This window comes from Hyalella azteca, unplaced genomic scaffold (assembly GCF_000764305.2).
Source record: "Hyalella azteca isolate HAZT.00-mixed unplaced genomic scaffold, Hazt_2.0.2 contig14299, whole genome shotgun sequence".
Lineage (NCBI taxonomy): Eukaryota > Metazoa > Arthropoda > Malacostraca > Amphipoda > Hyalellidae > Hyalella > Hyalella azteca.
In genome coordinates this window covers 72,222-94,976 of record NW_025944190.1, presented here as the reverse complement: position 1 = coordinate 94,976, position 22,755 = coordinate 72,222, and the positions used below count along the sequence as shown (strand labels likewise).

Here is a 22,755-nt window from a genome sequence, read left to right as displayed (position 1 = left end):
ATATATATATATTTTCTCATTTTCCTCATTGTCTGTGTCGCTTTCAATTTTTCTCTACAATTCCGGGAGTTATGGGATAGCATGTCATGTGGCAACAGCTTTGTTATGGTTGCTCGAGGTGGCACGTATTAGCGGTGCGTCTAACATCATAGCGTTTACCTGGTGGAATACTTACTGAAATTTCGACATTGATTTACATTTTGATCTATAAATAATGGTGCGTACGCTTGACGGTAACTAATTTTTTCCTTCAACTGTATATCAGTGGATTCCATTTTTATTCAATATGCATGCTTAGATCAATCCAAATAAACGTCACGGTCATTGATTAGTACCCTAAAACGGCTCATTTTTAATTAGCTAACCTACTGAATTAATACTGTAAATTTGTAAAACAGTGGCCAGTGTCATGTTGTACTTTGTGACTGACCAGTGTGTTCAATGTCTTCATTTTATAATCTATCAATTTGAATGTGTGACAGTGTACAATAGTATTTTGCTTGATTGGTTAAAAAATAATACAAGTTGTTTCTAAAGTTTTTTGTTTTCTATCATCAATGCTATAGCTATACCTAGCCTAGCCTAAGTGGAAAATTTGGCAGAAGCTACATGTTGATTCTTGATTGGATGAAAATACCTATGAATTTGGTAAATTTTGCCTGTTTCTATGCCTTTTTCCTGATTTCTCCAGTAAATAATAGGTAATGGAAAAAAAATCTTATACTTTCATCTGCCAAAGGATGCCATATTTTCAAATCACCCCTAAAGCTAGTGAGGAAAATAGCTATTCTGTAAACCATGACTGGATTTTTAAAGCCATGGCATAGTGGCAAAGCAGAGAGTTTTTTAGACTCCTCCTCAAGTTCATTTTTTAGTCCTATAAGTAGACCAGTAAAGTATCTTGGATACCAGAATTATCATACATAAGAAATCTGTTGAAATCTTGAGTAAATGAGGAAATTAAAAATGAACTGATTCTAAAAAATCAGTGGTTTGCCACTATGAGCCATGGTGTTATGGATTTACAAGCCATGATTCCATTTTTTTTGAGCCGTGAATTTCTTATCCCAATCATCATGCCAGGGTGCAGAAAGTGGATGAATATCAAAAGATATTTGGCAATGCATCAGCAGCAAAATGTAGGGTAAACGCGGTATATTCCGACACTTTAAGGACGCATCGAAAAATGAAAAACTATAAAAAAACCGTATGCGTTACGTAAGTTCTGTTGCCTTCACATGACTCTCAAAACACTTCACTACGCGTCAGCAACGATGAAACGTCACAAAATGTTGCCATATTTATTAAAAAGCCTTTAGAATGGAAACCTTCCAAATCCCTATATTCCGTCACTTTTGAAAAAGATAAATGACCTATTATTTTAGCTCGAAAGTTGTTGTAAAGTAAAAAATTGGTCGATAACTTCAGCGAAAATTGTTGAAATTCCAACGACTATTGCCACTGTATGAGACCTGGATCTGAAAGGCCACAAGCGTGCACAGTAAGGTTTCTGGTACGCCAGATGGATCAGGATGCAATGAAGCTTGTCCGTAAATCAATTGTGATGTGTTTAAGTGTTGCGGTGCAGGGACCACTGTGCAGAGAGTGGATAAATATTGCAAGATCTTCGGTGATGCTTCAGTAGCAAATTTAAGCCTTCAGAAGATCTTGCCAACACATTTAGATTGAAATTCTTGCATTTAATATATTCATCAGTCTTCGGCCAACTATTTAGAAAAAAGTATGGTTTCTGGTACGTTGGATAGATCAGGATGCAGTAAAGCTTGTCCGGAAATTGGTTGCGATGAGTTCCCGCCAAAAAAATGTAAACAAAATGTAATTGCGGTCACATTAGAGCAGTCAGACTGCATCATCACATGTTCAGTTGACACTTGCTGGACAATCGGACTGTTTTTAGGGTAAAGTTAGTTATTTAGGGTAACACGTGCATGCAACCTTGTAAATAAGTTCGTGGCTTGTAAATAGTTTTTCATTACTCGTTGTAAATGGCTTTTCATTAAAAATTTCCCAGCGATGCATCTTGAAAATGGTTGGCAATGCTTTGGGCTTAAAAACCCATATATTGGCGACGCTGCTTCCACCTACTGCACCCTGGTGCAGGGAGAGTAAGGGACCGCAACTATGCAAATAATGCGATCTTCAACAAAATCTTTTGGGTTGACTCAATATCATGATGTTAACATTAGGCACAATATTTTGGCAGCAGCGTGGAAGTACTCCAGAAGTGGAAAATTTTATGAAATGATGCATTTGCTAAGGGCAAACCACAGTTTTTTCAGAGTACAACAAGTGCTTTTTATTAAACAAGAGTACATGACATTAAAGCCAAGAGATTCAATACCTATTAAATTTATATAATATTAGGGCTGGGACACTTAACCCATTAATGACAAGAATTATTTACTGAATTTTTTTTGGGTTCCTTGTGAGAATATTATCATTTGTGATGGTAATAAACAAAAAATATGTTCATATATTTATTTTTCGTTGTATGTGAAAAATTATAGCTTGGTTCCATATGGAACCGCTCGGCATTAACGTAACGTTTCTTCAAACAACACTTTTTCCGATAGTAAATCAAGCAAGGTTATGCATAATGGATAATACGTATTCACAATGGACAATACTGATGATAAATCAATCATGGCAGAATACAATTTTATTTTTAGCATAGAATGCTTCCATTCATTCAAAATGAATAGGAAGGTTTCCCATTTTACGAATGTTTGTGGGTGCGTTCTCAACATTGTTTACGAAGCACTGCATTTGCAGTGCTTCTGATGTCTCTTTGCTGGCCAATGTTGTTGATTGTTGTATTGCACTTCATCAAGGATCGAAGTTGAAGGGTGCACTATAGACCCTGATTGTTTTATTTAGGGTCTCCTGCATTATTGCATTTCCTAACCAATCTTTTTTGAAAATTTATTGCACTAGCCATTTTTTTTTTTTTTCAAATGTTTTTTGAGAAGCCAAATGAGACCAGAATAGATTTCATATATAATATGTTGGCTTGGGACCAATTGTATCATGTTTATGGGACCAATCCATGTTCCAGCCCATGAATTAGTTTCTTTTTCTATTAGATCCTCCGATTGGCTTCAATTGCAGAATAATATCATCTGATTTATCTGCTGCCCAAAGTTTATAACTAAATCTCGCGGGCTAGCCTCGTATACGTCGTACCCGGTAGTATATGACCACAGTTTACTTTCTTCTCTATCAAAAGTCATTGTTTTCACATTTGGTGATTACTGTTGCTGCAATGACTATTCTCGATAGGCGAGCAGAATTGCTAGTGGCTGCGTCATCTGAGTTATCTGAATCGCAGTATGTTTTGTTTGTTGCTGCTTCTGTGAAAGGTTCAGTAGCAAATATTTGATCTTCGTAATATTCTTCTCTCGAAATCTCAATTATTTCATGTGATGATCTGCCAAAATACAATTAGAAAAAAAGTGACTCGGGATGAACAATCGTATAGTGTTCAACGTACCTACTTCCAAATATTTAAACTTTCGGGATATATATTCCTAACAGCTCTAAAGATAATAGTTCACTAACAAATAACAGAAAGACTGTTGATCTAAGATCTAAATAAATAATTTCTAAGTACAAACAAGGTTTTGAAATACAATGCGTAACTATATCACAAAAAAATCTACTGGGAAAGTGAGATGACCGGAATGCTTACACTACTGCTGAGCGGTTCCATTTGGAACCAGACAAAATATTTCATGATCTAAAAGACTTTTAGAAACATTATATCACATAATACCATATACATAATTAAAAGTACTCTCTTTATCGATAAAATTCTGCATCTAACTTATAAATAATATATTTTTAGGACGAACTACTTACGTTTCTCTGCAAAGATGTCAAGCCCTCCTGTCTGACACCCGGTACTTACAATCTTTTAAAGTTAACTGAGCAGGGAGTAGTCGGTGCAGCAGAACCAAACGTTGCCAGAACATGTACAAGATATGTATCAAACCTTCGCATCCACTAGTATATTGATTTGACCATACAATTTTATTATGAATCAATTTTTTCCGCTGGTTCCAAATGGAACCGCTCGGCATTAATGGGTTAAGGGAAAATAAGGAATTTTCCTACTTAGCTCTGAATTGATTGTTTTTGCCAATGGTTCTATGAAATCTCTGCCCAATGTCCCATATTGCATGCTACATTGATAGGAACCAATCTGGAATATTGTGCAAAATTTGTCTAAATATTGCTGGCAGATTCACCTATAAAATTCATTTTACGGTCTATGAGCATTGGAGTGATGATCCTGATGCTTTTGTATCTACCAAATTTTTCCTCCAGTCATTTCAGACTTGTATAAACTCTTTGTACCATTTTTACCTGGCCTTATTACCGTAAAATGGGGTAACTTAGACCACTTTTTTATTATAAATGATGCCATTTTTTTACTTGCTAAATTAAACTTGAATTGAAACATGCAAAATACAGGTCTATACTCCAGCTTCACTCACCATAAATTGCTGGCTCCTGCCTCTCATAGTCTTTATGTAATTTACAAAATTTTTCTATGTCAAATAGTTTTTGAGTTGTGGGGGTTTTTGTTAAAAAAACAAAAAGTGGTCTAAGTTACCCCGCCGGTCTAAGTTACCCCATTTTACGGTATTCCTTATTCTTCATTGTTAGTTTAGTCTAAATAATGCATGGACTATACCTTAATCAGCCTGCTATAATGGGGCAGGCGAGACTTTTATTCAATGAAAATCTTGCTGATGTATTAAAATAAAACATTATATTATAATGATATATGTTATATAATATAGATTAATATAATTTTGAACATTGTGATTTTTTGTACTGGTGCAATTTTGTACAAATTCATTACTATTGCAGCCTCTGCGCTTGGATGTCAAGCGCGGTCTCACCGCACGATCTGACCGTGTCAAGTTTGTGGACCAGCATCCCAGTGAGCCATGGATGCTCGCTGCACTCTACAATGGCAACATCCACGTGTGGAACCTGGAGTCACAGCAGCTCGTCAAGAGCTTTGAGGTAAATAGCTCCACAGACTTCTTCACTGTTTTAATTGCGCTGAATGAAGAAATAAATTCCATTGATCATGGGAAACTGAATATCTAAGTGATTTAGTAGCTTGAGAAACTTGGTTATAAATTGATAATAATTAACTCTTGAGGTTATATCTTAGCAAGGTTCGCGTTGAAATGATTTTTGTTTGACTCATAATGACTGGGATTGTACTATTTACAAAGTTTAAAACTGAACTGCTGAAAAGTAAGCTATATTTCCCATCATAAAAACATGTGTTTTATTAAGACTTTTTATCCTAATGATATTTTATGCAAAAAATGTCAAGCTTTAAAATCCTGGCCTTAAGGACCCTTTTACTCCAGTGAACCTTGTTTAAAAAGGCGTCAATGTTAAAGTTATTTACAGTTAACAATTTTTTTCTGGAAAAGATTTATTTGAAATGTTCTGAAATGTTCAGTGTATCACTATTGGCAGGTCTGTGACCTGCCGGTGCGAGCTGCCAAGTTTGTGGCCCGCAAGAACTGGGTGGTGTCGGGTTCTGACGACATGATGGTGCGCGTCTTCAACTACAACACACTCGAGCGCGTACACCAGTTCGAGGCACACAGTGACTATGTGCGCTGCATTGTTGTGCATCCCACACAGCCCTTTGTGCTGACCTCTTCAGGTGATGATAAGGCTTTGTGCTGACCTCTTCAGGTGAGGATAAGGCTTTGTGCTGCCCTCTTCAGGTGAAGATAAGGCTTTGTGCTGACCTCTTCAGGTGAAGATAAGGCTTTGTGCTGACCTCTTCAGGTGAAGATAAGGCTTTGTGCTGACCTCTTCAGGTGTGAATGAATTATTTTAATTTTTTTTATTTTTTAGATAAATGCAAGTCTCAAAACACATGTTGCAGACGACATCTACTGACATTTTGGCATGTTGCAGTCATGTACTAACATGTTGCAGACATGTACTAACATGTTGCAGATGACATGTACTAACATGTTGCAGACAACATGTACTAACATGTTAACATGTTACAGACGACATGCTCATCAAGCTGTGGAACTGGGACCAGAAGTGGGCGTGTCAGCAGGTGTTCGAGGGACACTCGCACTACGTCATGCAGATCGTCATCAACCCCAAGGACAACAACACCTTCGCCTCCGCCTCCCTCGACCGCACTGTCAAGGTGGGGGAACTGGGGGATTGTCAGTGGGGAATGAGGGGGACCATCATGGTGGGGGCTGGGGGGAAATGGGAGCTGCGTAGACCGTTCTGGTGGGGGGACTGTTGTGGTGGGTGATTGGGGAGCTGTAAATGGAGGCTGAGGGGATGTCAAGGTGGGGGATGAGGAAACTGTCAAGAGAGAGCTGTGGGACCGTCGCGGTGGGTGGCAGAGGCTACTGTCAAGGTGGGACTAAATTGACTGTCAAGGTGGGGACTAAATGGACTGTCAAGGTGGGGACTAAATGGACTGTCAAGGTGGGACTAAATGGACTGTCAACGGGGGATTAAATGGACTGTCAAGGTGGGGACTAAATGGACTGTCAAGGGGGGATTAAATGGACTGTCAAGGTGTAGTTGAGGAAACTGTCATGGGGGGTGAGGGGAGGTTCAGTCTCAGGAAGACTGAAACAGCTGTCAAGAGCAGGAGTGATAGGGGGGACAGGCCATGAGCCACTCACCCTCAGACAGTTGGGGCTAGTGAATGGTAACATTTAGCCTTATTAACAATTAGGTAACAATTACATCTAATTGTAAATATGATATTTTCTGTAGCCCTATAATGTAACCCTCCCTCCCCTTCCCCTCTCAGGTCTGGCAGCTTGGGTCCCCGCACGCCAACTTCAGCCTGGAGGGCCACCAGCGGGGGGTGAACTGCGTCGACTACAGCCACGGCGGCGACAAGCCCTACCTCATGTCGGGGGCTGACGACTGCCTGGTGAGGCTTGGGTTAGGGCGGCACAAGCCCTACCTCATGTCGGGGGCTGACGACTGCCTGGTGAGGCTTGGGTTAGGGCGGCACAAGCCCTACCTCATGTCGGGGGCTGACGACTGCCTGGTGATTCTTGGGTTAGGGCGACACAAGCCCTACCTCATGTTGGGGGCTGACGACTGCCTGGTGAGGCTTGGGTTAGGGCGGCACTTTCTACCAAGATATCCAATATTGGTCCTCCTACCGGGACAAAATATCGCTTATGTACATTTTACACACGTAAACACTCATTTTTTTACCCAGTTTTGGACATACCTGTAAACTAAGAAGTGCATCAGCTTTCCATCAAATAGAAATTCCTGTCATTATTTGGGGCTTATCAGGGAATTGTTTGTGCATGATTTACATAAAAATATACCAATGATGATGTGTGTGAGGTTGGATGGAGTAGTGATGTTGTTAAGATGCAGGGATGTTAGTAATGTTTTGTGATGTTTGGTATCCTTGGAATTTGCTTCGGATGTAGCAGTCCCAGGCCGCGATGTTTAGTGATGTTGGTGATGTTATTGATGGCGGTGATGTTGCAGGTGAAGATCTGGGACTACCAGAACAAGACGTGCGTGCAGACGCTGGACGGCCACACCCAGAACGTCTCCTCAGGTGGGCCTCCTGTCCATACCGTCCTTTCTGTCTGTCTTTTCTGTCCATGGGCCCCTGTCTATTTTGTTAACGGCCGTCTGTCCATCCTATCCATTGACGCCTATAAATTTTGTCCCTTGTCTTCTGCCCATCCTGTCCACTTGTCCCTCCTTACAGTGCAGTTCCACCCCTCCCTGCCCCTCCTGCTGACACATGTCCCTCCTTACAGTGCAGTTCCACCCCTCCCTGCCCCTCCTGCTGACACATGTCCCTCCTTACAGTGCAGTTCCACCCCTCCCTGCCCCTCCTGCTGACACATGTCCCTCCTTACAGTGCAGTTCCACCCCTCCCTGCCCCTCCTGCTGACACATGTCCCTCCTTACAGTGCAGTTCCACCCCTCCCTGCCCCTCCTGCTGACACATGTCCCTCCTTACAGTGCNCTGGGTTGTGCTGTGTTGTGCTGTGCTGTGCTGTGATGTGCTGGGCTGTGCTGTGCTGGGCTGTGCTGGGCTGTGCTGTGCTTTGCTGTGATGTGATGTGATGTGCTGTGCTGTGCTGTGCTGTGCTGTGCTGTGCTGTGATGTGCTGGGCTGTGCTGTGTTGTGTTGTGCTGTGATGTGCTGTGCTGTGCTGGGCTGTGATGTGCTGGGCTGTGATGTGCTGGGTTGTGCTGTGTTGTGCTGTGTTGTGTTGTGCTAGAGCTGTCGTGCAGTGTTGCAGTAGTAGCACTTCATCCAATTTGTTCATATCACACAAGGCATCAATACATTCATTCTTATTAACCCCGCGCAACATGAAAATTTTAAACCTCTTACACAATAATATGTATTTAAATGTATAAGAGTCATTATACGTTCATATGTATATGTATATAGGTATGACTTATAATCTATATGCCTGTATATCACTACAGGTGCATCTCTACTCAGCGCGGCAGCAACAGCGTCTGCATCGGGTACGACGAGGGCAGCGTCATGGTCAAGGTGGGCACTGGGGCAGCGTCATGGTCAAGGTGGGCACTGGGGCAGCGTCATGGTCAAGGTGGGCACTGGGACAGCATTGAGGATTGTATTACCTTGACGCTGGGGCATTACCATGAATTATAATGAGGTGGAAACCATCAATTTGCTTCACGATACCAAAGACCTGTATGTCCCTGAACAGCTGGGTCGGCGGAAGCCGTAGCAGAAAAGCAATGATGTCATCCTTACTGATTTAGTATACCACTTTAATCATGTATTGCATTAATATATTAATTTACAAAAGACCAATGGTGTAAATATAATGTGCAGCTGGGTCGGGAGGAGCCCGCCATGTCGATGGACGTGTCGGGGAAGCTTGTGTTCGCCCGCCACTCTGAGCTGCAGCAGGCCAACCTCAAGGCCACGGCGGACGCCACGTCAGACATCCGGGACGGGGAGCGCCTCCCCCTGGCCGTCAAGGACATGGGGGCCTGCGACATCTACCCCCAGAGCATCAGCCACAACCCCAACGGCAGGTGGGGACCCTGAGAGACATCACCTTACCCTATGACCTTATGATGAGTTCGGGACTTCCTAGTCCCCAGTCAAGCTGATGCGCCGCCTTCGTCGTCCTTCGTCTCCGAGTCGTAGGACGTGTTCCATCTATTTGCCCTCATTTGGGCCACCTGATGCAAGATGCTCTTGCTTGTCACTTGCTGATGGTAGTTTCCCATTACTGGACAGTCCGGGATCTTTCTCAACCACTTGTCCAGTTGTCTCTTAAATGTTGCAAGGGTAAACTTGCAACATCGGCCACAACCCCAACAGTAGGGCTTAATACACCCCTAACACACTGCACTCCCCAATACACCCCTAACACGCTACACTCCCCAATACACCCCTAACACGCTACACTCCCCCATACACCCCTAACACGCTACACTCCCCCATACACCCCTAACACGCTACACTCCCCCAGGTTCGTGGTGGTGTGTGGGGACGGAGAATACATCATCTACACGGCGATGGCGCTGCGCAACAAGGCCTTCGGTCCGGCGCTGGAGTTCGTGTGGGGGCTGGACTCGTCCGAGTACGCCATCAGGGAGTCCAACTACACCGTCAAGATCTTCAAGAACTTCAAGGAGAAGACTTCCTTCAAGCCGGACTTCGGCGCTGAGGGTGAGTGATGGAGGGGGCCTTCAAGCCGGACTTCGGCGCTGAGGGTGAGTGATGGAGGGGCCGGACTTCGGCGCTGAGGATGAGTGATAGAGGGGCCGGACTTAGGCGCTGAGGGTGAGTGATGGAGGGGGCGGACTTAGGTGCTGAGGGTGAGTGATGGAGGGGGCCTTCAAGCCGGACTTTGGCGCTGAGGGTGAGTGATGGAGTGGCCGGACTTCGGCGCTGAGGATGAGTGATAGAGGGGCCGGACTTCGGCGCTGAGGGTGAGTGATGGAGGGGCCGGACTTAGGCGCTGAGGGTGAGTGATGTAGGGGCCTTCAAGCCGGACTTAGGCACTGAGGGTGAGTGATGGAGGGGGCCTTCAAGCCGGACTTCAGCGCTGAGGGTAGCCACTGTGTGGCCCTCAGTCCAGCCACTGTGTGGCCCTCAGTGCAGCCACTGAGGCCACTGACGTCTTGCCTGCTGCAGCTGGTGTGTTCAGGAGGCGTGAAGACAAGACCATCTTTGTGCCCATCTGCGGCTGTGAGCGTGAGTCTCTTGGACCAGCTGTTTACACGCTAGCTGTTTACACGCCCAGTTGTTTACACACTAGCATTTTACATGCCCAGTTGTGTACACGCTAGCATTTTACATGCCCAGTTGTGTACACACTGGCATTTTACACGCCCAGTTGTGTACACGCTAGCATTTTACACGCCCAGTTGTGTACATGCTAGCATTTTACACGCCCAGTTGTGTACACACTAGCATTTTACACGCTCAGTTGTGTACACGCTGGCATTTTACACGCCAGTTGTGTACACGCTGGCATTTTACACGCCCAGTTGTGTACACGCTAGCATTTTACATACCCAGTTGTGTACACGCAGCTGTTTACATACCCAGTTGTGTACACGCAGCTGTTTACACGCCCAGTTGTGTACACGCTAGCATTCTACACGCCCAGTTGTGTACACGCTAGCATTTTATACGCCCAGTTGTGTACACGCCAGCATTTTACACGCCCAGTTGTGTACACGCTAGCATTTTACACTCCCAGTTGTGTACGTGCTAGCATTTTACACGCCCAGTTGTGTACAGGCTAGCATTTTACACGCCCAGTTGTGTACACGCTGGCATTTTACACGCCCAGTTGTGTACACGCTGGCATTTTACACGCCCAGTTGTGTACACGCTGGCATTTTACATGCCCAGTTGTGTACATGCCCAGTAAGTAGTGTAGTTTAATGCCTATATTGAAATAAGTATTTTCCCAATAATATTTTTTATATAAATATGTCGTTCAATCACACCACAATGACACTCCTAACTTAGAAGGTTTCTCTCATAAATAATAATTTACATTATTTATTTCTGTTTTTTATATGAATAATATTTAATTTATATTGCAATACTACTGCCAATGATCTGAAAGTTATTGACATGACACAAACATGAGATGAGCACAACATGAACATGAGAAGAACATGACTCAAACATGAATTGAACATGACATAAACATGAGATGAACATGACAAACATGTCGCAAACATCACAAACATGACAGACATAACTCTTGCATGTCACTTATCTGTCACGTCATGTCCAGGTCTGTTCGGAGGCCAGCTGCTGGGCTGCAGCTCCAGCGCTACTGGACTGGCCTTCTACGACTGGGAGACCCAGGAGCTGGTGCGCAGGATAGAGATCCAGGCGAGACAGGTCTACTGGGCCGAGTCCGGCCAGTACGTCGCCATAGCCACTGAGGACAACTACTTTGTCTTGAGGTGAGCCACTGAGCCACTGAGGACAACTACTTTGTCTTGAGGTGAGCCACTGAGCCACTGAGGACAACTACTTTGGTCTTGAGGTGAGCCACTGAGGACAACTACTTTGTCTTGAGGTGAGCCACTGAGGACAACTACTTTGTCTTGAGGTGAGCCACTGAGGTACAACTAATAAGAGAATCTCATTAACAGCCACAGCTGGTGGCTGATCATGTGATTTTTTTGGAACTTGAAATAAATAAATCTATATCAATAAATTAGTAGACAATAATGTGAACCTAAAATAAATGAAAATGAAGGTTGTGCGTTATATCAAGTTAATCTCAAGGTGCTGTACAAATTATCATGCGATATAAAAAGAATGTAATAAAAACGCCGCTCTGATCATGTCCGCTCTCCTCAGGTACAACGCTGATGCTGTGGCCGCCGCCAGGGAGCGTAAGGAAGGTACGTCTACCTAACCCCTACTGTTACCCCACCCCAACCCCTAATGTACCCTAACCCCTGCTGTTCCTTAACCCCAGCCCCTATTGTACCCCAACCAACCCTATTCCCACATCCCTGTCCTTAATGTCCCCGTATAATATCATCACTATGGCCTCTGACGATATCAACTTATATTACTCAATATATTTACTTAACTGATATTAATAAAGACCTCCGTAATGCCGAAAATAACCTATTTATATTGAGGTCATCAATATCAACCTCTGCAATATAGATAATAACCTATCCCCAGTGAGGTCAATAACGTGGTAGGTTGTTAGTAAACAGTTATTAGGTATTGTAAACAGGTTATTAGCCTCCAATGATATAACAAATTAAATCATTAACCTGGAAGGTTATTACAAATAAGTTCATTAACCTGGAAAGTAATTAATAGCAGAAGGACTGGTTCGATTGGTTCTACTAATATCCAATTAATACTAGTATTATATATTACCCCACAACATTATTGTCCTGGAAGGTTATTAAAAGTATATCATTAACGTGGAAGGTTATTAAAAATAAGGTCATTAGCCTGGAAAGTAAATAACATTCAGAAGGACTGGTTCGATTGGTTCTATTAATATGCAATTAATATTAGTATCATATATTACCCCACAACATTATTGTCCTGGAAGGTAATTAATATGACCTGTGCCCCAGGGGTGACGGAGGACGGCATCGAGGAGGCGTTCGAGCTGCTGGAGGAGGTGGCGGGTGAGGTGGTGCGCACCGCCACGTGGGTGGGCGACTGCTTCATCTACACCAACGCCGTCCACAGGCTCTGCTACTATGTGGGCGGCGAGATCGTGACTGTCGCCCACCTCGACAGGTGAGCCGTCCACTGGCTCTGCTACTATGTGGGCGGCGAGATCGTGACTGTCGCCCACCTCGACAGGTGAGCCGTCCACAGGCTCTGCTACTATTTGGGCGGCGAGATCGTGACTGTTGCCAATTCCTTATCTTGACCATAATATTACCGAACAGGTTTGAAAGGCGACCGTATGGTACACCTGGTCGATAAAAGGTTAACTCTCCCTCCTCCTGCAGGACGCTGTACCTGCTGGGGTACCTGGCGAAGGACAGCCGCGTGTACCTGGGGGACAAGGACCTGGCCGTGGTGTCCTACGAGCTGCACCTCAGCGTCCTGGACTACCAGACGGCGGTCATGCGGCGGGACTTCGACACCGCCGACCGCATCCTGCCCTCCGTCCCGGTACGTCCCCTGCATCCTGCCTTCCGTCCCGGTACGTCCTCTGCATTCTGCCCTCCGTCCCTGTACGTCCCCTGCATCCTGCCCACCGTACCCGGTACGTCCCCTGCATCCTGCCCTCCGTCCCGGTACGTCCCCTGCATCCTGCCCTCCGTCCCGGTACGTCCCCTGCATCCTGCCTTCCGTCCTGGTACGTCCCCTGCATCCTGCCTTCCGTCCCGGTACGTCCCCTGCATCATGCCCTCCGTCCCGGTACGTCCCCTGCATCATGCCCTCCGTCCCGGTACGTCCCCTGCATCCTGCCCTCCGTCTCTGTACGTCCCCTGCATCCTGCCCTTCGTCCCGGTACGACCCCTGCATCCTGCCCTCCGTCCCGGTACGTCCCCTGCATCCTGCCCTCCGTCTCGGTACGTCCCCTGCATTCTGCCCTCCGTCCCGGTACGTCCCCTGCATCCTAAACCCATTAGGTTCTCTAATGGGTTCAGTCTTTAGTGTACATACACGAGAACCCATTAGGTTCTCTAATGGGTTCAGTCTTTAGTGTACATGCACGAGAACCCATTAGGTTCTCTAACGGGTTCAGTCTTTAGTGTACATGCACGAGAACCCATTAGGTTCTCGCTGGTCGCTCTCCCCCTCCATGGTCTGCCCAGGCCTCATGCAGGGCAGGAGAAGCGGTCACTCAACTGATGATATTAGGCCTCTGTTCCTCTATCACATCAGCGCATGCCATAGACATGATATGCACTTATACGCCGATGGCTCCAAAGACGATACACTGTTGGAGAAAAAACGGTCCCACTGGCGTTCTAGTGCCCGGTCGCCCCGTGAAAATAAACTGTTTTGCGTTCGCGGTTTTTATCAGATGTTTTCTGGATTTATAGTGTTAAATTAGAATAAAAACGGCGACATGATGTTTCTTTTCACATTCCGACCGGCCACTGAAACGCCGGGAATACCGTTAACGGTAATTTTTCTAACAGTGTAGTATAGTTGGATGCGACGTTGCGAGGAGCTCGCTGAAGTTACATGGCTACTCCTCAGTATTTACGGCAGAGCTTAGCGGCATTATATGTGCCATTGCAATTGCAAAGGAGAGCGAGGACATGGAGATATGTATATTCAGTGACTCGAAGAGTGCTATGCAAGCGCTATTACATTACAACTCGCCGCATCCCTCGGTGACCTCCATACATAGATGGCTTATCCGACTCTCTGCTCGCCAGAAGACAGTCACATTCTGTTGGGTCCCCGGCCATGTTCGGATAGCAGGTAATGAAGCCGCAGGTGAGCTTTCGTCTCTTCAGCCGTGCAGCGGCTGAAGAGACGCCACATTGGAATGATGAAGTACCCTACCGGGATCATTACCCCATCCTTCGTAAGAAACTACTGGACGAGTGGCAGGGAGAATGGACGCGCCTCGAAAACCGACAATACAAAACAACAAAATCCGACAAATTAATGAGTGTTTAAGGCCTGCCTTGGCCATCATCGTCCCACCGCGTACGCCGGGTGGAGGTATGCCTCACCAGCCTTCCCATTGGACACACCAGAATCACCCATGGCCACCTCATGGAACGCTCGCCTGCTCCATATTGTATGGATTGCCTAGTGCTCCAGACCGTGACCCACTACCTCTGTGAGTGCCCGTCTCTTAGTGATGCCCGACGGCAATTCTTCCCTCACCTATGTTGAAATGTCCCCAACACACCTAAAAAGTATCTTGGCCCAGCCACAACACGGCCATTATAAAGTCGACCGACTCATAGAATACCTAAGGGCGATAGATATGTTTGACAGTATATAACCTGGCATGTGATACCATAAAACATGTGATGTCCCCAATCTCAGACCACGACTCCCAACGAGACATTCGGCGCTAGATAAACAAGTCCCCCGCATCCTGCCCTCCATCCCGGTACGGCCCCTGTGTCCCTCCTAACGTCCCCCTTTACGTATTCCCCCCTCGCAGATGTTCCTGCAACGTGCCCCTCCTAACATCAGTAACATGTCCCCCTAAACCGTCCCCCTCCTGCCGCAGGTGTCCCCCCTAAACCGTCCCCCTCCCGCCGCAGGTGTCCCCCCTAACATGTCCCCCTCCCGCCGCAGGTGTCGCACAGGACGCGGGTGGCACAGTTCCTGGAGAAGCAGGGCTTCGCGGCGCAGGCGCTGCAGGTCACACAGGACCCCGACCACAAGTACGGCTATAAGATATACAGAAATTATATGATATAAACATATAATATTTATATATTGTACAAATGTAAGTCTTTATATGATATATAGGACTATAGCACGGCTAATATTTGCAAAAAGTATTTAAATATTAAGATTTGATAATGTTTCTATTTTCTATATGTTGATGTGACCGTGTTCAATTCAATTATTCTTATTACACTTCATTATATTATTACTCTTCAATTATTCCAATAATTGCAATATCTAACTGTTATTACTCGTTGAATTTATAATTGTGTGCCCATGAGACGAGATATTTAGGCTGTTTATCCAGACCAAGGGTTGTTTGGAGCGTCCTTTAGGCGTGACTATGTTACTGTGCCTATAACACGAAGGGCGTGACCTCTAACACGAAGGACGTGACCTCTAACACGAAGGACGTGACCTCTAACACGAAGGACGTGACCTCTAACACGAAGGACNTCACCTGTGGGGACCTGGCCCAGCGCCTGGGCCGTCTCGACCTGGCCCAGCTGTGCCTACGCAACGCCGGGGACCACTCGGGCCTCCTGCTGCAGGCGTCTGCCTCTGGTAGGTGGCGTGAGGCCTCCTGCTGCTGCAGGCGTCTGCCTCTGGTAGGTGGCGTGAGGCCTCCTGCTGCTGCAGGCGTCTGCCTCTGGTAGGTGGCGTGAGGCCTCCTGCTGCTACAGGCGTCTGCCTCTGGTAGGTGGCGTGGGGCCTCCTGCTGCTGCAGGTGATGCGTGGTGCTACCATGGGTCTGGGGGGCGATGGTTGGCTGATACACCACGATGTTACTAATGGTAGTCAAATAAAACCTAACTAGTGATGTTCACTAGGCAGGCACTGAAAAATATGATTAGAAGGAAAATCGGGTCGATTACACCTGTAAATGTTTATCATTCTGTTTTACAATGTGTCCGATGTCAATCTGGCGTCTCGGCATCTCATTATATTCATTATAATTATATTATAATATCACATGATCTGTAATGAGACGTAATAAGATGAGATAGACCTTCGCCGTTCCTTTAAAAGGGTGGTGATAAGATAGACCTTCGCCGTTCCTTTGGACGTTCGCCGCAACCTTTAATCTTGTCAGAATGTCTCGAGCTGTCTTGTAAAAAAATACACTGTCTTCCATAAAAGTTCAGTCTTACTTGATTGCACTAGGATTCCGTCAATCAAAACTTCAGATAACACAGATAAAATTTGTCTTTTATTTCAGTAAAGAAAACTTAGAAGCAACACGTTTAATAAAATAAAAAAAACAGTACGCGGGACATTAAACTGTTTGAACGTTTGGAGCACGGCCATAAGAACTACTAGCGTTGGGGCACAAGATCGCTAGTGAAGCAACGGAGCGAGGTTAGTTCAGGGGCCATACTTTCTAAAAAAGTTAAGAGATCGTAAGTTCATCAGCCAATCATTGACGGCCTTTTAACCAAAATCCACCAATCGTAGACAAGAAAATAGAGCGTAAGTACTTACGTTCACTTAGCGAGTTTTGAAAGTATAGGCCCAGGTTAGAACCTCACTAGAGCTGGCGGGACTCGCGCTACTTAGCTCCTACAGCAGTAAGACCTGACCTCGCGCTACGTAGCTCCTACAGCAGTAAGACCTGACCTCGCGCTACGTAGCTCCTACAGCAGTAAGACCTGACCTCGCGCTACGCAGCTCCTACTGCAGTAAGGTCAGACTCTATTGTTACTGGCGCAGCTTTGCCAGACGCTACAGAATAATTTAGTCACAATAACAAAAATGCACATGAGAATGAATGATTGTATCAATCGAGCAATAAACATTAGTGAACGATGTTCATCGTTCATCGAATATTGTGAACGATGTTCATCGTTCACAGACGTAATGAGATAGCCGTGATCTGTCACATGATGTTGTTCAGACGCTGACTCAGGTCTAGTACTTCTCCATCATTCTCTATCAGGTCAAGTGAATATTACGTCTCAATACAGATGATCTAAACTTATATTATAATTATAATGAGACGCCAGATTGGCACCGGATAAATGTTAGGACAATGTCAATGTGTACAATGTCCACCACCACACAGGTAACTACGTGTAACAATGTCCACCACCACACAGGTAACTACGTGTAACATTGTCCATCATCACACAGGTAACTACGTACGGAGCTGGTACGGGAGGTCGGCCATCTGGCGGCCAGCGGTGGCCACTACAACGTGGCCTTCTTGTCCCACTTCATCAGCGGCGACCTTCAGCGCTGCCTTCAGATCCTCATTGAGACCAAGCGACTGCCTGAAGCTGCCTTCTTTGCCAGGTCAGTTGACTGCCTGAAGCTGTCTTCTTTGCCAGGTCAGTTGACTGCCTGAAGCTGCCTTCTTTGCCTGGTCAGTTGACTGCCTGAAGCTGCCTTCTTTGCCAGGTCAGTTGACTGCCTGAAGCTGCCTTCTTTGTCAGGTCAGTTGACTGCCTGAAGCTGCCTTCTTTGCCAGGTCAGTTGACTGCCTGAAGCTGCCTTCTTTGCCAGGTCAGTTGACTGCCTGAAGCTGCCTTCTTTGCCAGGTCAGTTGACTGCCTGAAGCTGCCTTCTTTAAATGCAATAAATCTTACCATTTACTGATTACATTAAATTTTTTTTACATTAAATTTTTTTTTCAAATTTCCCAGCAATTTTAACTCATTCCACTGACAGAAGCTACCTCCCCAGCTGTCTCATATGCAAGATAAATTTTATTCATTAAATTAGGTTTCTTTAACAATTACATAGCAAATATATAACATTAACGTGCAAGATAAATATAAGTTTATTTATTACATTAGGTTTCTGTAACAATTTCCTAGCAAGTAATCAACATTAACGTCCCACAGGAGCTACCTCCCCAGCAGCGTGCCCCGGGTGCTGCGGCTGTGGAAGGCCGCCGCTGGGGACACGGTGGGCCCCACCCTCGCTGACCCCCGCCAGTACGACAACCTCTTCCCCGGCATGACGGCGGCGCTGAAGGCGGAGCTCTTCTGCCGCCAGACGTACCGCCCCCTGCCCGCCTCTGCCTACCCCGGCGTCACGGTGAGGGGAGGTGGGGAGCTGGGGGAGTGGCTGGGCGGTGGGGGAGTGGGGGGACGGTGGGGGTGGTTGATATAATTTGTTGGCTTGGGGTGCAGTTGAGGGCGGTGAGGGGTAGTGTGGTGAACACAGTGAGGGTAGGTGAGGTATTTTGCTGTGTCATGACTGATGTTTATCAAGTATTATTCATTATGTTGAACATGTTCACTCATGTCATCCATCACAACAAAAGTATTGATAATATCCATGGCGCCTCCAGGCGAACGTGGACCGCGACGTGGCAGCGGAGGTGGCGGCGGCGGAGGCCTCAGGCGCCTTCGTCTGCCCCGCCGAGCTCGGCTACCTCGATGACGACGAAGAAGAAAATGTCCCCAGAGGGGACGACGACGCCCCCTGCCCGGGGGGGAAAAGCTCCCCCGACTTATTCCAGGACGCCCCCAGCGGAGAGGAGAAATGCCCCCCAACAACAGCCAGCACCGCCCCCCAGCCCCAGGACAGACTGGCGGCAGATGCTGACCCGCTTATTGATTTTACCGACAATTCAGGTGCTACTTTTTTACGCTGTACTGGTATGGATTTGCTTTTATGTTATATTTTATTTATATTTTATTACGTTTATATGCAAATTGTATTGATTTAATAATATTTTGTTTAGACATTGTTCATATGTTGATGGCTAGTATATGCCACAAGTAAGAGCTCATGTACACCTCCCGCCCCTATGTTATCATGTGCACTTCTCAGAAATTTGGCGGGCTATGCGCCTCTCATACCTCTGATTGTCCACTCGCTTGTCATACCTCTGGCTGACTATATGCCTCTCATATAGTATAGGTATTCTATATACCGGTACCTATATACCAGAAGTACGATTGTTATATAGTATATATCTATCATACCTCTGGCCGGTTATATACCAATAACACTTCGGGCAGGTTATATACCTAGCAAACCTCTGGCATGTTATACACGTCTCATTCATCTGGCAAACTATACAGCTCTCGTACCTCTGGCAGGTGGCGGGGCTCCTGCACTCGTGCCCCAGGCAGGCAGGGACTCGCCTCTCATACCTCCGCCAGCAGGAGGCAGTACAGCTGCCGCGCCTCCGCCAGCAGACGCTGAGAGGCTGCGGCTGGAGATGGAGCTCGACCTGGACATCGATAACCTGCGCCTGGAGGATAACTTGGAGGGCGCCGTACGTGAATGATGTTTATGTATTAATTATGTTATTAGGTTACGGGGCCAAATTGTTGTGTAGGCACGGCAGTTGTGGGGTCAAGTTGTTGTGTAGGCAGGGCAGTTGTGGGGTCAAGTTGTTGTGTAGGCAGGGCAGTTGTGGGGTCAAGTTGTTGTGTAGAGGCACCGGAAGAGGGAGAATATAGGCGAAGGCAGGTAGGGTGGCCAGGAATGCCGCTGCCTCCACGGGCCTGTCCCAGAATGAGGAGACGCTGAGGGACGTGGGGAAGGCGGGACAGACGAAGAGATGCTGGACGGACTGGAGGGGATCCCCGCACTACTTGCAAGCGGCGATAAGGGAGCGTCCGACCCTGCAGGTGTAGGACGGAAGGGAGCTGCAGTACCCCGATCGGAGCTGGGATAGCGCTGAGCGGTAAGGGCGAGGGAGCGAGGCCTCTACTGATGCAATCAGTGGTGGTGGGGTTGTGAGGACAGCGTTGTTAACGGAAGTCGCCGCAACACGGGGGGCAATGTCCCTGCGAAGGGGGCGTTTTGCCTCTCCATAGGCACCGTCGGGCATGATGCCGTCGGCCAGGAAAGGCGCCACAAGGTGGCCGAATCTCGTCTTGATTGAAGCTTCCATGGGGCGGTCTCCGAGGGGAGCATGGACGATGTTGAAAGAAGAATGGATAGGCTGGAGGGCGCTGGCGAGAAATTGAGCACAGGCCAGATCCAGGTGGGCGGGCAGGGGAAGGACGCCGGTCTCATGGTGGAGATGGGCGATTGGGGCCATCTTGAGGCAGCCTGTGGCTAGTCTTAGGGCTGAGTTTTGTATGGTTTGGAGACTTGCTATTGCGGTGCGTGAGGCAACAGGGTACCAGTTGGGGACAGCATAATTGAGGATTGGGCAAGTAGTTGTCCGGTATGTGGCAATGATATCTTCCTTGGAGAAGCCCCAGTTGGTGCCGGCCAGGGCTTTTAAGATGCGTAAGGAGCCTGTTGCTTTGGTGGCTTTGGCTCTGACATGAGGAGAGAACGTAAAATGGGTATCCCAGGTGACACCTAGGATTTTGGGGGTTTTGTCCAAGGGGATGATGCCACTGCAGATTGTTGCAGAGGGGTTTAGACGGGATTTGTGAGTGTCGGGGGTGAAGAGCGTGACTGAGGATTTCCGAGGAGCCACGGCCAGTTTCTTGGCGGTCGACCAGTCTGAGACGCCCCGGGGAAGCTCAGAGAGGTCAGCCTCCGCGGCGTCGAGCCTCGGGGATGACACAAAAAATAGTGAGGTCGTCTGCATATGAGGCGATGTTGGGGGACGGAACAGGTATGTCCGAGATGATGTAGTTGAATAGGGCTGGTGAGATGACCGACCCTAGGGGGACTCCAGAATGGATTGTTCTGAAAGGGGATTGTGTTCTAAGATAGAGGCAAGATGCCATCCTGCCTCTAAGGTAACAGCACAGCCAGCGGACCAGGTTATAATGTAGGTCTGAGGCCGCGATCATACTAAGGAGAGGGTGGTCGACACTATCGAAAGCTTTCGATAAGTCGACTGCAGCTGCCACTACGTGCTGGGGGACGGCGTGAAATAAAACCCGTCGCAATCTGATGCGCGAGCGGGAGGAGGGCGGTGACTGTCGAGTGTCCCGGTTTAAAGCCATGTTGCGAAGAGACCGTGATGAGAGAATCTGAGATGTATGGGAGTAGAAGGCGTTCCAGGATCTCGACCGCTGGACAGAGGAGGGCGATGGGACGGTATGAGGAGCCCTGGTTACCAGGTTTACCTGGTTTTAGTATAGGGATAATTATTTATAATTAATGGAGGCCGTGGAGACAGAGATATTAAAAATGTGGGTGAGGAACTGGAGGCCACGTGGGCCAAGATGTTTGAGGTGGGTGAAGGACCGTGAGGCCGTCCGGACTCCGAGGCAGGGCAGTTGTGGGGCCAAGTCGTATCTCTGTGTGACGTGTGTGTGGCACAACACAAGCATCTCTGTGTGACGTGTGTTCCTACACAAGCATCTCTGTGTGACGTGTGTTCCTACACAAGCATCTCTGTGTGACGTGTTGTTGTTTTTGTGCAGGACGCCAACATCTTGGACGACGAAGACCTGCTCGTCGACTGAACAAACCCCAGCAACTGCCAGCATTAAAAACTTATTTATAAATAATAACTTTCCGCCTGAAGGAGCAGCAATTCAGAAGAGAAAAATGCCTTCACTGGAATTTTCCACGGTTGGGCGTTGCTATGTTGAAGCTCTTCTTTGAATCATTTTATTTGTTATCATTAATTAGTTGTTCCGTATGATTAAAGTTTGTGATGGAATCTATGATGGAAATTAAGAGTATGAATGCATTCCTTTCTTGAAATGCGCTGTGCACTCTCAGTTATTTTCTTCAAATATTGTCAGTGTATGACATGGCCTACGCATTCATATTTTTATCAGAAAATATACCAACACTTTTGTTACGTAATGTAGTAAAGTATTAAAGTGTGAGTAATTGGTCGCTAAATTAACCAAATTTCAATGAATAAGATTAAACGCTGTTCTTTTTGTCAGCTTCTAAATAAATGAAAGCATTGAAAAAGTAATAAAATTGTCCTGAGATTTTATTAAGTAGCGAAGAAATACAAAATGAGCTACTTGATTGAACGTAGATAATTTATGAAAAGAAGTATGGACTGTTAATCCTTGCGGATTTCGGGGCTTTAAATGCTGTAGTAAAACGTTCAAATTTGAATATATTTGAACCCTCCCTCGTGGATTATGGACACGAGAAAAGCTACGTTATTTTTTATTTAGCACATCGATACGATGGCGAAAAGTGAAACTATTTAATGAGCTTATCAATTGTTTGCATGTTCCACATTGCCTGCATCTGGAGGCAAATGTTTTTCTGTTACATTGCGATCGTCTTGAATTGGTCGTTTATTTTATTAAAAGCTTTTCCAACACAATAATCTTTTCAATATTCCCTATAATATTAAATTACCTTGCAGATGCTGATCAGTCAAATTATTGTATTCCTGGAACGTGTAACCAGTCGCTATAAGGCCCAGGGTTGCCAGATGGCCTAAAAAATGGCCAAGTTCGCGGACCAAAAAGGCCTATAAGGCAAAA

General features: G+C 46.3%; 1 protein-coding gene across 1 annotated transcript; it reads left to right on the top strand.

The window, feature by feature from the left end:
- The first annotated feature begins 82 nt into the window (after positions 1 to 82).
- LOC108683147 (coatomer subunit beta') lies at positions 83 to 22,592 on the top strand. The gene is made up of 22 exons (XM_018172432.2): positions 83 to 217; positions 4,897 to 5,055; positions 5,527 to 5,719; positions 6,078 to 6,226; positions 6,854 to 6,979; positions 7,561 to 7,633; positions 7,790 to 7,892; positions 8,527 to 8,596; positions 8,906 to 9,111; positions 9,555 to 9,754; positions 11,343 to 11,517; positions 11,921 to 11,964; positions 12,667 to 12,835; positions 13,054 to 13,219; positions 15,326 to 15,419; positions 15,703 to 15,758; positions 15,790 to 16,073; positions 17,561 to 17,713; positions 18,265 to 18,460; positions 18,717 to 19,002; positions 19,474 to 19,652; positions 21,718 to 22,592. Exons 1-22 carry the CDS (start codon positions 215 to 217, stop codon positions 21,757 to 21,759), a joined length of 3,126 nt encoding a protein of 1,041 aa, XP_018027921.1. The 5' UTR covers positions 83 to 214; the 3' UTR covers positions 21,760 to 22,592.
- The last annotated feature ends 163 nt before the right edge of the window (positions 22,593 to 22,755 follow it).